At 37.5% G+C, this 16,343-nt stretch overlaps 1 protein-coding gene across 1 annotated transcript in view; it reads left to right on the plus strand.

Annotated features, from left to right (window-relative positions):
• Window positions 1-997: 997 nt before the first annotated feature.
• The window catches only part of LOC140598719 (rho GTPase-activating protein 20-like), a 28,863-nt gene continuing 13,517 nt past the window's right edge, over window positions 998-16,343 (plus strand). The window contains exons 1-6 of the mRNA XM_072757245.1: window positions 998-1,277; window positions 2,215-2,382; window positions 9,357-9,506; window positions 11,273-11,314; window positions 11,951-12,035; window positions 15,695-15,772. Coding sequence (XP_072613346.1) covers window positions 1,213-1,277; window positions 2,215-2,382; window positions 9,357-9,506; window positions 11,273-11,314; window positions 11,951-12,035; window positions 15,695-15,772 — 588 coding nt within the window. The 5' untranslated portion in view covers window positions 998-1,212. The remainder of the gene's footprint in view (window positions 1,278-2,214; window positions 2,383-9,356; window positions 9,507-11,272; window positions 11,315-11,950; window positions 12,036-15,694; window positions 15,773-16,343) is intronic.

A 16,343-nucleotide genomic window follows, 5' to 3' on the forward strand; every position in this document is an offset into this window, starting at 1 on the left:
AAGCTGCGTGACCTCCTGAGTCAGCTGGATTTGAATCCTTCATGTTACGTCACGGCTGCTTGGATTCAGAGCCCAACCTGTATGCGCAGGAGCCTCATCATCTGTAAAATCATCAGTTTCCTAGTGGAAAGGGAACACTGTCTTCATGTAACATGTTTTTAACAGGCTCCTGTAGGTGCTTGGACACTGAAGGAGATGTCCAGGTGGCAAATCAATGGTTAGTATCACTAACCATTTGGGAAATGCAAGTGAAATCCACAGTGAGATATCACACTACACAGCTATCAGAATAGCTAAAATAAAAAATGACAACACCAAATGCTCGTGTGGATGGGGGGAAACTGAACGACTCATACAGTACTGGGGAGAATGTGAAATGGCACAGCCATTCTGGAAACCAGTTGGACAGTTCCTAAGAAAAAACTATAAAAACAACAACAACAACAACAACAAAATAGCTAGCATATGACCTGGCTCTTCCCGTCCTGGGCATTTAGCCCAGAGAAGTGAAGACTTCACACTGACACAAAAACCTGTACACAGATGTTTATAGTAGCTTTATTAGTGACAGCCAAAACCTGCAGACACTTCGAACTCCTTCAACAGGTAGTTACACAAACTGTGATACATCCATATCATAATGTACTACTAAGGGACACCAAGAAATGAACTGTGAATCCTTGCAGCCATCTAGATGAATCTCCAGTTACACCAAATGGGAAAAAGCAAATCCCCAAATGTCATAAACTATGTGATCCCATCTGTATAACATTCTTGACATGGCAACCTTTTACACATGGAGAACAGATTTTGTGATTGCCCGGGATTAAGGAGGTGGTGGAGGGGGAAAGAAATTTGTGTGGTTGTAAATGGGGAATAGGAAGGACCCTTGTGGTGATGGAAGTGTCTCTGGAAGACTCCATCTGTAAAAAAAACTGATGTCATCTCCCTGTGTTATTTCTTATAGCTGCAAACGAATGTACAGTTATCTCAAAATAAAATGATTACTTTTAAAAAATCAAAACTTGGAGGCCAAGAAAAGGAAACCAGTATGTCAGTTTGGCAGTTACAGCATGAGCTTTGAATCTGTGACATCATAATGGCAGTGACCGCGGACCGCTGCGGAATCTTGAGGCTTCAAGCAGTTGACAGTACTCTGCCAAGTGCTGTAGACTCCCTTGATTTCCCGTCCCACGAATTGAAGAGAAAAGGATGTTCCCGTCAATCAGAAAGCATGCTGAGCTTACAGGTGGTCATTCAAGGCTTCAGCGCATGAGGTAGTCTTCTGATACACTATTTCTGATCATCCAAACAGACCGGCAATAACAGGAACTGTTGTTTTCTTTTGTTTCCTCTAATACATAGAAACTAAGTAGTCACTTCAGCACCAGCTTCCTGAAAAGCTGCTCCTGTTCTTAAGATTCAGTGCTGCTGAGCAGAAGGGAGCAGGCTTTATACATCCTTGGGGGAGGCGGAGACACTTTCTTGGCTCCACGAGAGAGCCAACTCTCTCTCTCCATGAGACAGAATTTTCAGTGGGTCTATGAAAATACCTGTCCTAGTTATGAAAGAATTTTTACATTCTGTTCAATTGTGTTGTTTTAGTACCTATTTTGACCAGGAATTCCTGTCAGAGCTCAGCCAAGGAATAGCTAAACTCTTGTGTTCAGAAACTTTCTGAGGTTTCCAATATTTTTGCTGATCTTTGAGAATTTTTACCCCAATTTTGAATATTGAATTAGATAAGATGGGGGTCAACTTCCAGGATCTTCAGTTATCTTCATTTTATCTTAACATAAAAGCAATTTGTAATTGATTCTTCACACGTTGTTTTATTTTATATTAGGCCACAAGTTGTCCTGTTTATTGTTGTTGTTCATTCACCTTCTTGTAATGTGCTCTACCTTTGGCTTCTTGGCTTTTGCCTACCTAATGGCTCACAATGAGCTTTGCTTCTTTCTCCACCACACCTCTAAGTATTGGCAGGCCCAAGGGCTTTGTCCTTGAAACTGTCCTCCCTCTGCATCAGTTTCCCAAGTGACCTCACCACTTTCTATAGCTTTCGGTAACTCAGGAATCCCTGATTCTGAGCTCTGGAGCTCTGCTTTGGGGGTTGAGACTACATTTTAGTGTTGTGTGAACCTTGAAACTTGGCATTAAACGATATTGTGTATTTGACCAGTAACTAGCTGCTCTGTGTTTGATGTGTTGTAGGAAGAGCTCGTCTGTGGAGGTGGACACCCACAGCGAAAGCACTACATCATCTGAGGGTGCCACTCGTACCCTGCTCATCCATGGTCCCGTTGAGCTCAAGAAAGGCTGGAGGAGGAAGAAGTGGCAGCTTTTCTTGTACAGCGATTTATTACTGATGTCTAATACCAAGTAGGTGTACCATGTTTGGTGCTCTTGTGATTCTCCAAAAAATTGCATTCCCATTAACCCTTACTATACGAAAACATTACATTTTTTCCCTTTTGTGTTTGCCAATGCTTGAATCCTTCATTCCATGAGTACTTCTGGAGGTCTTGTTTTGTGTCATGTCCCTGCAGCAAATACAATTGCCAATGTGACAGGCCAATGTCTCTCCTGCCTGGGACTTACAAATGGCAAAATAAGAGGGGGAATGATAATGATTAGTGCTGCTGATAGAAGGTGGATAGGGGGCTGTGCGGAGAGGGTGGGAACGTGTTAGAGAGGAATAGTCTAGGAGGGCTTCTCTGAGGTGGAGCATTAAAACCAAATCTATGAGAAGAGAAGCAGCCACATTCCCAGACAATGTGCCTGAGCCGTCGAGGCTGAGGGACTTGCAGGCCTACGTGGGTACAATCTGACCCCTCAGAGAGAGGGGCTCAGGGAAGCCTGATTTGACTAGAGCCCAGAGCATAGGCCATGCTATCAGATATGATACTATGCTCAGGGGTCTAGTCACACAGGGTCTTCACAGGCCATGGTAAAAAAGTGGAAATATTTTGCCAAAGGATTTTTAACTAGGGGACTGACCAAATCTGATTTATATTTCTAGCAAATTTTTCTGACTGTTGCTAGATAATAGATGGATGGGTAAGCAAGAGTGGAAGCAGGGAGAGTAGTTAGGGGAGGCCATAGTCCTGATGGATGGTATCAGGGCTCTATCTTAGCAGTTTAGTAAAAAGGAAAGATGGAGCAGGTTAACCCGGGTGGCTCAGGGGTTTATCTTTGCCTTTAGCTCAGGGCGTGATCCTGGAGACCCAGGATTGAGTCCCACATCAGGCTCTCTGCAGGGAGCCTGCTTCTCTCTCTGCCTGTGTCTCTACTTCTCTCTCTCCTCTCTGTGTTTCTCATGAATAAATACATAAATCTTTAAAAAAAAAAAGATGGAGCAGATAGATGGAATCTAGGAGAAAGAATCGACTGTGTGCACTTTCCTCTCAACCCTGAACACAAATGCATCGAATATCCAGTCTAGAACATGATGATTGCTCAATAAACGTCTGGGAGCAGTTCATGGAAGGTCACCTGTTTACTTACTCCATCTCTGTTTGCATTATTCACAAAACATGGAAGACAAAGAACACTCCCACAAACAAAATATCAAGAAGCTATGGTCTTGCGAAAAAACTAACTCCCTCTTTTTTTTACTGCTTTCACCCTAGATCCCAGTTATGCCATGTCATAGGTAAGACATGCTAGTAATAATTTGGCAAAATGCTATACTCATCTGAGTTACATTAATAGTAATTTATCAGGGGCTTACTACATGTCAGATACTATGCTAAAAAACTTTATGTACCTAATTTTGTCCAACCTTACAACGACCCTGTGAGATGGGAGTATTTTTATATTGGAGAACCTTGATGCTCAGAGGTCTAATGGATCTGCCCAGGTTACCATATTAGTAATGGACAGAGTCTACATTTGAAATCAGGTCTATTTATTTCAAAGCACAGGCTTTTATTCACTATGTGGTGCTACCATTTCTATTCTCTCTTTTTTCCTGAATTTCATACAACATTCCATGAACACCTAGATTCTTTCACTATTGAAAGCAACCCTTCCTTTACATTGAGTGAACAACTAACTCCAGTCTGCTTGGTAACAAATAGATCAGAACGCTTAGCGAATTGAAAAATGAAGGAAATATAGCTATCAAAAAATCAGAGGCAAAGATAGTAGTAAAATATATTTGAGACTAGGGAAATTGCCCATAGATGTAACTTCGAGGGTGGTGATGTCATAAGGAGGCCAAAGAGAAAAAGGATGTCCAGGCCTTGGCATGAGGTCCATATGAAAGACTCTCTTCCTTTTGATAGAGGCCCATGTCATTATTTTAAAAATGCAGACTAGTTACCATTCTCTTTATTTAACCAAAGTGAGTATGGGAGACCAAAATATGCGGGATGCATGCTGGGAACCACACTAGGAACATCACAGATGCCTCACCCACCTGGGTTTCTCAGTGATTGAGCATCTGCCTTTGGCTCAGGTCGTGATCCCTGGGTCCTGGGATCGTGTCCCACATCAGGTTCCCCACAGGGAGCCTGCTTCACCCTCTGCCTATGTCTCTGCCTTTCTCTGTGTATCTCTCATGCATAAAGAAAATTTTTCTCACAGCACTCCAAGGCCCATATTTTTTATCATCAACAGGGGGCAGAGATGAAAATGGGGACAGAGGAAGTCTCAGAAATGGTCCAGTCATACATAGGGAAACCATGCAAGAGATTCCTACCCAGGCCTGCCTTCATCACAAGGCCATGTTCTTCCTCACATACCATGTTGTACCCTTCCATCCTTAGCCCAAGAGACATGCTAACAAATAGCAAACTCATTTCCTGGTTGTTAGGACCTTGCAGACCACTCATATTCAATTTGTAAGGGGAATATGTTCTTTTTTTTTTTTTCATCTTTGTAAGTATTATAGCCTTTAGGGAGAGGAGAAGACTTTCCTTTTCGTACCAGAGCTATTTCTTCTCCTGGGTGCTGCCTACCTCTCAGCGGGTTTTACAGAGCCTACGATATTCTGCTAAAAAGATTTTTATATAAAGATAGTGTTGTTTTTCCACTAGAGAGTTGCCTCTATTGAAGGGCTGAATTTTTATTTCGAATAGTTCATTAAGACAAAACAAGTTGAACATTTTTCATCTTTCACATATTGCTTTTGAGATATGTCCTTATGTCTACTCAAGGGTTTTTATATGACAAAATCTTTATCAATTTATTTGTTAATGTTCTTTGAAAGGGACTCGGTTCCCAAAAGTTTATCTTATATACTTTATATTATACATTGGTAATATTAGAAAATGTAAGTGATCACAGGCATTTGAGTTTCATATTTAAGCCAAGGTCTTTGATATAGAGAGAACACAGATTTTAGAATTCCGAGTTCGAGATATCATCATGGTCAGGTTCTGGTGAGAGCTCTTTTTCTGCTTGCACGTGGCTGCCTTCTCACTGTGTGCCCCAAGGCATTACCTCAATGCATGTATGTACACACATACAGATCTCTCCCACTTCTCACAAGACCATCCATCTTACTGGATTAGGACCTTACCTTGATGATCCCATTTAAACTTAATTACCTTCAAAAGCTCTATCTCCAAACATGATGATATTGGCAGAGAGGGCTTTATGGTAAGAAGGCAGGAAAGCAGTGGGAGGGAGACACCATTTCATCCATAGCAGTAGCAGGCAGCACTTAATGCCTGCCACAATCTTTAGAAAACTACTATGAGATCATTCCCATAGTAAATATTTGGGTATATTTATGATCACTGTTAATATGAAAACATTTACCTTTTTTTCTAGAAGGAAAAACTAAAAAGAAATAGCCCCTGAAATAACCAACATATTTAATCCCTGTCATGCCTTGGTCTTACATGGAGAAATCAATACCCTCAATCAATCTATTCAAATGAATAATCTGAGTTTAGTGCCTAATTTTTCCAATTAGCAATAAAAAGGGGGTAGGGTGACCCAGGTTCCATTTTACCTCAGCTCACCCTCAGGCTTCAGCTGGAGACTCTCTCATCTTTAGGTTGACACTACAGAATTTAACAGAAGTTGAATAAATAGTTGATTAATTTCTACCAATTTTTCGGTCAGAATTAGTGAATTTTGGCTTGTGTGTAACAATGAGGGGAATTAAATGTTTGTTTCTTCACAAAGAAATTCTATTTCTCTAGTTGTACAAGATGTTAATAATAGTGAAAATTGTTTGGGGATTTTTGTCACTTCTTTCATACACTAGAAAGTTGTGTTTGCAAGAATTGAAGTCAAATGGAACCTTCCTTATCACTTTTGATATTCATTAGAATGCTAAATAAGTTATTTTTCAAATAAAAATTACTTTAAAAATTAAAGTACTTTAAAGTACTTTAAAAATTGAAATAAAAATTATTTTATTTTTAAGAACAGTATCTACTTGGGGCCCTTGGGTGACTCAGTGGTTGAGTGTCTGCCTTTGGCTTAGGTCATGATCCCGGGGTCCTGGGATCAAGTCCCCCACCAGGCTCCCCAGAGGGAGCCTGCTTTTCCCACTGCCTATGTCTTTGCCTTCTCTCTCTGTGTGTGTCTCTCATGAATAAATAAATGAAATCTTTAAGAAAGAGAGAATAGTATCTATTTGATAAAATATTAAGATATTTGTACTAGTAGAGACCCGTGAATAATTTAGAAAAAGGGACTGAACTTAGATCACACCCTTTTTATACATCACATTCCTCATCATTAGTTATTAAGGAATGTAGAAATGAAATAAAAAATGAATTTAATTTGGTCAAAAGATGAAGATGACTATTAACTCACTGTCGGTGAAATGACGAATAGTTACAGAATAGACTATGACCCCTTCTCCCAACATTTGTAAGAGAATGCCTCTATCTTAGAACAGAGGAAATCTCCCTAGAATACTGCAAAACTCCACAGTTCACTGGGGCTTACCTTCTGGCATAAAGATTAAGGTAGTGGAAAGCAAGAAGGACATCATGTTAATACAACTATAATAAATGACTATTTTTAGAAATAAAAACTGCAGTTCTCCTCCTCTTCTTCTTGAGTCAGTTTACAGTAGATTAACACTTTCTAATTTCTGCTGAGATAATCCAATTGGGTCAGTGATTGAGAGTAAAGAAACACAGTAAGACCTTAGAAGAATCTATTGAAGTATAAAGCTTAGTTGTACACGTTGTAAATATTTCCAAGCTAGCAACTGGTTTTATTGATATAATGCCTTGAGATTTATCCTCTCACTCCCAGTGTAAATCCCACGAGAAAACCTGATGGCTCTGGGGACAGAAATGAGGATGAGGGTAGGAAAGATGAAAAGGTTACTTCACGGTCAAGTGGTTACAAACATGGGCTTAGGAGTTAGGCTGTCTGGGTTCAAACCCTGTCTCCTGCATTTGACAATTTATTTAAACTTTCTGTGAGTTTCCTTATTTGTAAAATGGAGCTAATAGAGACCATCTAGTGTAGTTGCTTGAGGATTAAATTTTTTATATTTATATTTATAAAATATTTAGAACAGAGCTTGGCATATGATAAGTGTTCAAAACGTTGTAGGAGAGTAGAAACCACACACTGGGCTCTAGGAAAATTCCTTGGTTCAACTAATCCTGGTGCCTTATTGAACTAAAGTTATTGGATGGATTTTTCCAGGTCAATGTATTTGGAAGTTTCCACACAGGATCTTAGGGGTCTGTATATACACAGATACCTATATTAGGAAGAAAAAAATGTGTAAGAACAAGCAGATACCTGTCTATCATTCCCCTTGGCCATATATTTTTGACGTGACAATGCCTTTGGAATTACTATCTAGAAAAATGATTTTATCTGTTAATTGACTATGTTCCATAAAAATCTCCAAGCACAGAGATACAGGCACTTGGGTGTAATGTTGAAATAAAAAAAATGTGGAAAGATGTTGGTATCCATCATATTTATATTCATTGTGTCCTAAGTTTGAATCTAGATTATCCTTCAAGTGGGCTTCCTAAAAGATTTTTTTTATTTTATAAATCCCACTGAAGAGTTTAGCTCTAATTGTTCCATGAATCAGTGGAGCCATAGGGATTTTTGCACATGAGGTGGCTTTCATCTCAGTTTAGTTCAGTGTTTTCCACATGTGTTTCTGAATAGTAAGGAGTTCCAGAGTGGAGGATCCACGTTCCCCAGGCATTCCTTATAGGACTTGTAACTATTTAAATCTCAAGCCCACCTGCGAGTCAAAGTTATGAATTAACCAAATTAATCAATTAATCAACCAAAATAAATCAATGGTGGTTTTCATCTTTGAGGTCAAAGAGGATTAGGCAGAAATTATCAAAAACCCATTTCACCCCTTCTTACTCCTCAGAGAAACGGGAAGTATCCATGACTTACATATAAGACCTCCGGACCACTGATCTTGGATTGATTGATGGACAGATGGATGGATGGATGGATGGATGGATGGATGATTTTTCAGTTGGGCTCAGTCTGTAGGCTAACAATTTTTTTGTTTTAGCCAGAATCTAAGGGAAAATGGTATGGACAAAATTTTAAGAAGGGAAATTGAAAATAACCTATGCTTCAAAGGCTAGAAAATATTTTGTAAATTAACGTTGAAAGTAACTTTTAAATCTTTCTGATCCAAGCTTATGTTTTTGTTTCGATTTCATCTGTCTTCCTCACACTCTTGAAAAGATTATTTATTTATTTATTTATCTATTTATTTATTTATTTATTTATTTATTTTAGAGAGAGAGTAAACATGAGTGGGGGGCAGGGCAGAGGGAGCGAGGAATCCGACTCATTGAATGGGGAGCCCTACACAGGGGCATGATCTCAAGAGCCTGAGGTCGTGGCCCAAGCCAAAACCAAGAGTTGGATGCTTAACTGACAGAGCCACCCAGGTGCCCCTGGTTTGTCTCTCTTAAGAAAAAAAAAAGCATATAACTGTTTTTATAAGTCATGTATCAGGTACCTTTCTTCAGCCCCTCAAACACTTTTTGAAGTATGCAAGTCATAAATGAATAATTAACTGCAATATTAGCCATAAAAATTATCTGTAATAAGTAACAAATCCAGCAATAGAAAATGAATTAATGGTTTTCCTACAAAGCTCTAAAATATACAGTGGTTACTCAATACTCACCATTCAAAAATATGGCTATTTGCTGCCTTTAGAGGAAGTGTTTTCAGGTTTCCAAGCCAGAGTTTGCTCAACACACACATTGCAAAGGCCCATCTAACCATTTTCTGTGTGTGCACAGAGGGTAATAGAGATGCGGGAGACATGATTTGCCCTGGAGCAGTGAGAACTGGTCTCTAAAGAGCACAGCTGCTCCCATAACATTTTTGAAATGAACTAACAGAGGTCTTGTTTGGGATCTTTCTAGGTATAAGAAAAACTTTAAGATAAAAAAGAAAATACCACTGAACACCATGTGGATTGCCAACTGCATGGATACAGTGGGAGATGCCAACATCCGTTCTGGGAGGTCCTTTGTGTTGGGCTGGCCCACGGTGAACTTCGTGGCCACCTTCAGGTAAGACCGATGCCTTGGTGTCCTGTATCTACATGGCTTGAAAAGGATAACATTGTAATCTATTGTCTACCAAGCTGGTGACTCACTTCTTGACCTCCCATGACACTTGTTTTGCCTTGTACTCTGCGTAAGAAGGTGCTTATATCCACAAGGAAACAAGTAGATAATGTATAGTGGGAACTACTGGAGTAATTTCCTTCGGTTTTGATCAATGGTTTTTCAAATTTTGTTGTCTTACCTTTATGATGACCTGCGAGATTTTGGTGGAGTGGGGTGAGGAGAAGAAAGCAGTGTGTTAAGTGCAACTGCGTAAAACAGGAATGAGGCTTGGGGTGTGGATGTTTCAAACAGAGATGCAAGTGTGGCATGATCCCTGTAAACTCAGAGGTGTCTGCTCAGGATATCCAGGGTCGAGAGCCACATTCCCATCCTCATGTCAGCCTAAGAATGTGTCTTACACAACTAAACTCTACTCAATGGAATCAAATGAATAATCTGAGTTTAGTGCCTCAATGGAATCATATTTTGTTTCAGATCGTTACCAACTAAGATAATCTGTACACAGCAATTCAGGCAACCTAGTATTCAATGGCATGATCAATTTATTTGTATAATTACATACTGTTGTTAAGGGAATTAACTTGGGAGTGTAAAAGCAATTTCTCAAATTTAATGGGACCCTTTAATAGTACTTGCTCAAGAAATCTATTCCGGTGATTTAAACATGCAGATACCTCCTGGGAATCAGAGGGCAGGATCTTGGAGAGGAGACCTTGAACCTCACTCTGTTGTAGTTGTCCCAAAAGAAAGAAGGAAAGAAAGAAAGAAAGAAAGAAAGAAAGAAAGAAAGAAAGAAAGAAAGAAGAAACCAAGTTTTTATCAACAATATACAAAATGTGGTACAGGAGCTAGGGACAGGAGGGAAGGGAGAGTGACTGCTTAATAGACACATGTTTGCTTTGGGGTGATAAACATGTTCAGTCACGATCGTTGCACAGAACGATGAATATAGTAAAGGTCACTAATGGTCAATTTTCTTTTATGTGTAATTTACCACAATAAAAAAGAATGCTGGTAAGTGATAAGTCCACGTGTGAATGAGCCTTAAGACATTTGCAACTTTGGATATTAAATGCTGTGAAAATTTTAGCAGAGAAAATATTAATCTTTAGTAATTTTGCATCAGGGGATTGATCTTTCTCAGAAGATCACAGTGATGAAGAATAAGGTTTTTAGGAACTAATTTAACATATTACAATCTGCCATATGCATAAGGAAATAAAACTATTACAGGTGTTTTTTTCCAAAAAAGATATTCTTGTTTCTGAGCCAAGACAGTTCCATCAAATTGCTAAATTTCTTAAATGTGATTTAATTTGAATGGTAATATTCTTTATATCTGAATAGCCCTTGCAGCTGCAGGAACACTCTGAGCTATAATTTAACCCCTTTCCAGTTCTGGAAACTAAATATCAGAGTGGTTAACAACGTGCCCGTGATCTCATAGCTTGCATCACATAGTCACAATTAAGTTTTCAGATTTGAAATCAACTTTTCTCCCTCTTTAGGATCTACTTCCCATTGCTTTAATACCACTCACAGAAGAGTGGAGTCCATCAAAACCACTCTAAGGGGAGTACAATTTACACATCCACATCCCTTAACAACGGGCTGCTCATATTTTTAGTCTGGAGTGGTGATCTTAATATGTTAGTAGGAGTATCGTACGTTCCTCAATTTTTTTCTTCTCATTTTTTAAATTGCAGCTCTTCAGAACAAAAGGAAAAATGGCGTTCTTACCTTCAAAGGTATTTTGTCAGTGTAATATTATAAGTCTTTAACCCATGATGAAAAAAATGTAGATCTCTTCAAAGCAGTGCCCCCAAACTATGTTCCCTCCCCTTAGTACGAATTGTTACACTATCCTCCAATGATTTCTTATTTAATTGTACCCTGCCCATTACTACAAATAACCTGCTCTCCTTTACATCCATATATTGCTTATTTTTTTTTATGAAATTCTGGTTATTACTCTCATCTTCCCCCACTTTCCAACCTCATGATTATAGCTAACATTATTCTCAAAACATATATTAAATTTCCATAAGTGCAGTTTACCCTACCAAGTAATGCTCAAAGCAACTTCTCATTCCTACATTTGAAGGTGCTAGTATGACCTCCGGTCTAGGCAGGAAAGCTTTGGTGCCTGGATCTGCTGGTCAAATCTCACATGACAAGAGTGATCTATTGTTTTCCTAGTCACAGCTTATTTTCCTGAAATATTTTTGCATGTTTCCTTCCAACCCCCAATTTTTTTTTTTGCTGAGCTTATTTATATGCATTTAAAAATAACGAAGTATGTTGAAAATATGATCAACATAAATTGATTTGAAAGTAAGGTAATTTATCCTACTCTCTTTTGGGTTACTATCGAATTGGATTAGGTACATCATGCTAGCCAAAGAGAAGGAGCAGCCAAAAAGCATTCCCCTCAAAATCTTCACTGAGAACATCAAGAACTGTGCCTGTGTAAGTATTTTTAAGACCAACAATTAAATTCTGAGTTCCTAATTCTGACTGAATGAAAAAATGGGATAGAGGTGGAGACACAGAGAGGGAGGAAGCAGTGAGTTGGGGAGAGAGGAAGGAGAGAGCAAAAGGTAGGAAGAGAGAGAGAATATTTAGAAAAGTGCCATGAGGAAAAATGTATTTTCCCCCTCTCCATGTACTTCTTTATAGACCTAAAAACTGTGTCCTAGGTAACATGAAGCAAGAGGAATACATACTACAGTGCTTAAGCAAGGAAAGAGTATTGGATGTTATGTGTCTATGACATTTCTCTGGATCCTTCTAATTGCTTATAGTGGCTTGTAATACAGTGATTTAGAAGGAACCATCATTTTTTCCAAGGGCCACCACTTACATACAGAATGGTCTGGATTGTCTCCACAGTCCTTTTTCCCCTCCAGATATTTTATTTAGTATAACTATAAACTCAGAGAAAAGTTGTAAATATAAAAGTAATACAAAAAACACCCCGTATACTCTTTATCCAGATTCACCTATTGGTAACACTTTATTCCATTTGCTTTATCATTTATTTTCTTTCTCTGTGTCTATTACATGTATGTGTATACATACGTTTGAGGGTCATACATATACTATAGCCCTTTTTCCTTAAACCTAAGCATTTCTTAAGAATAAAGATATTCTACAGTTATCACCTTTAGTGAATTTAACCTTGGCGTAATACTTTACTCTGCCATTCCCATTCTCATTTTGTCAGTTGACCTCAATAATGTCTCCTTTCTAGTACAGGATCCACTTAAGGATCAGGTGTTTTATTGAGTAGTTATGTCAAATGCAGAGGAGTTTCAAAAAGTCTTTTGTTCCAAGGAATATCAGGATTGAATTGAACTAAGAGGGATGACACTTTTAAGGGATCAGCATATTTCTATTTCAATTTCTTTATACTGTGGGGAGGAAAAAATCAAACCAATTGGCCCAGTTTTGTGTGTAAAATTTGATTTCTGAAATTGTAGTACAGTAACCAAGACATTTACAGTGATGAACAAGATACTTTGGGTATCTTTAAATGGTATTTTTTGTGGTTGTTGTTATAGTTCGAAGTAGCTCTAGATCACACAAAACAGCATTTGAAGGTGGAACAAAAAAGGTATTCCTGGCTAAAGCAAAAGCCATGCAAATAGTTTGATCTGTTGTTAAGTGCCAGCTAGATGCACTGCATGAAGGAGAGAGAATTCTCTAGCAGCAGAGCACATTCTTGTCTCTGCCTTTGATATCAATTGTGGCAGTGGTTTACATTCAGAACTTTCCTTGGAAAATTACCTTGAGATTTTTAAAAATCAACTTTATTGAGGTATAGTTTTGGTGAAATAAACATTTCTGATGTTCTTCACCCATTCTTAAAGATCCAAGTTTCCCACTGCACTGTTTCACTTCATCCTAGAAAGATGATTCTTAGCATTCCTTGTGCAGAACTGCTGCAAACAGATTTACTTAATTTCTTTTATCTGAATATGGCTTTATTTCACACTGACTCTTGAAGGATATTTTTGGGGGTGTAGAATTTTGTTTGCAAATTTTTTTCCTTTTAGTCCTTTAGAGATGTTCCAGTCTTTTGGTCTTGATGCTTTCTGATGAGTAGTCTGTGATTAAACATTAATCCTCAGTAGGTGATTTGTCATTTTTTCTCTAGCTGCTTTCAAGTTTTCTCTTTATTTTTGGTTTTTAGCAGAGTGGCTATGAAGTTCCTAAGCATGGTTGTCTTTGAATCTGTCCTATTTGACATATTCTGAATTTCTTGAATTTGTAAATTTATGTCTTCACCAAATTTGGGAAATTTTAATCATTATTTCATCAAATATTTCCTTCCTCATTATTTCTCTTTCTCTCCTCCTGACAGTTCCATTCTTTCCATATCAGACACTTTCACATTGTTCAGAGATCCCTCAGGCTCTGTAATTTTTTTTCAATCTTTTCCCCCCTTTTCTTCTTCACACTGGATAATTTCTAGTATCTATTTTCAAATCACTGACTTCTTTTCATCATCTCCATTATGCAATGTAGCCTAGTCAATAAATTTTTTAAAAATATTTTTCAAAAAAAATAAATAAATAAAAATATTTTTCCGATAAAAATTTCTATGTTAAATATTTTTCCTCTCAAATAAGGAAAAGTCATTAATACTTCTTATTTCTATACTATGATGCCTCTATTTTTGTTTAATGTGAACATATTTTCATTTGTATCATTGAGCATTATTGTAATAGCTGTGTTTGGCTAATAGTCTAAGCATCGAGATCATCTCAGGTGTGGCTTCAGCTCTTGAAAATTGATCTCATTTTCCTGGTTCTTCATATATTAAGTAACAGTTTTGACTCATGAACATAACCTAAGTTTTCTTTTTCTTTTGAATTATTTCAAAAAATAGTTTATTTTTCTGAAGTTATTTGTTTAGAGAGAGTTCTATCTAATGGAATTTGTCTGTTGGGAGAACCTACAACATGCAGGAAAATATACATACATCCCTTAAATTACTATTTGAATTGCTATTTGAATGATTATTGAATTACTTTGGGACCATCTGTGATATCAAGCAATTGCATTCAATTCATAAGAAGAAAAATACAATGAAAGGACAAGGAGTGATTTATGAAAGAGTTTCTTTTAACTTTGCTTTTAATATTTTCAAGGCCTGTGGGTGTCCACTTGTGCTGTTTCTTCTTTATGCACTGTTTCCCGAAGGACACAGGCCCCATTGCCTAAACATGTTATAAAAACTGTATGCATAGTAAATGTTCTGGTTACATATTCTCTTATATGACTTTCGTAATTTTTGTAATTCAGATAGTTTGTAATTCAGATAGTCTTATAGATCCATCTCAGATTGCTATTAACCCCTTTCAGAAAATTTTCTTTAAACTTTTCCTAGTTGTATGGAGCAGTTTCTCAATGTATGGTCTGATAGAGAGGTATTAGAAGTACCTACTCGCTGGCAGAGTTGTGAATGGAACATCAACTTCTAACATTTCCAGTCTCATTTCCTAGATTCATCAGTCTTAAGAGATTGCAACAATGGAAGTCTTAGTTAACCATGATGCCTGACAAAGAAAATATGGACTAAATAGTAGTTTTTAAAAAGTGTCTTTCATAGCCATTTCTTATCTGATTTTACTGAAACCGACTATGTAATTACAAAGGAACTAAGCCAAAAAAAAAAAAAAAACCCAGAAACAAACAAACAAACAAAGGAACTAAGCCATACTATACAAACACAACTCAGTAAGAGAGGAAAGTATCTAGTGCCTTCCTTTAATACTATCCCCCTCCCACCATTTTGGAAATAGCCTTATGGAGCTGAGGGTCACCCCATGTGCCCTCTTAGAATTCTCAATTTTTCTCTTCCTTGCTTCAGCTGCTGAATTTTGTATGCCACAAATTCTTGGAGGGAAATATATGTTTTACTGACATGTTTCCTACTAGCTTCATGTTATATAAAAAAATGAAATTATAATTAAGGGTTCGTGTTCTACATGTGCTTTACTTTGTCATTACCTGGAAACAAGCTTTACTTTTGGAGTATGGATAATAATTTGACAATTATTTGGTCACATGCTTTAAATTTTAAAAAAATTGTAGCAATTTTTCTTATTTATTTTTTACAGTCCGTAACTGTAACAGTGACAAATTCCGACACAGCAAATGACACTATCAACATGTTACTAACAATGCTGGGAATAACCGTAAGTTGCCTACTATCTATTTTTAGTTTACGAACCAACTTTGACTTTTGAGTTTTGTGAGTGTGTGTGTGTGTGTGTGTGTGTGTGTGTGTGTGTAGGTGTTGTGCACCTCCCATCATAAGACAGCTGATTATTGTGGATAACATACTCATATTTTTCCTTCCAACTTTAGAAATTGAAGGCAGCGAAGCTATAGTATTAGCTTATACATGAGTGCTATTCTTATATTCCCATTTGAAATTTTCTGCAAATTCAAAGTTATAGCCTAAAATTGGACTATAATTTTAGAGTGCTAATAACAATATGCAGTTTACTGTATATATTTTAAATACAGACAATAAAGATGTTTCTAAGTTTCTTTTTTATTGTTGTTTCTAAATTTCTAAATATTTCCTCCTCTATTGGACTCTTCTTTCTGTGTTTTCAATTCTGATACGTCTCCATCCCTATTGACCCTAGTTATCACACAAGGAAGGACTCAATCCGTTTAATGAATCCTAAATTACATGTTCTGTTGTACATTTTGACATAAAGACTACATGGCTACAAGCTACCTCCTTTTGATGCAGAT

This window comes from Vulpes vulpes, chromosome 4, assembly GCF_048418805.1.
Source record: "Vulpes vulpes isolate BD-2025 chromosome 4, VulVul3, whole genome shotgun sequence".
Lineage (NCBI taxonomy): Eukaryota > Metazoa > Chordata > Mammalia > Carnivora > Canidae > Vulpes > Vulpes vulpes.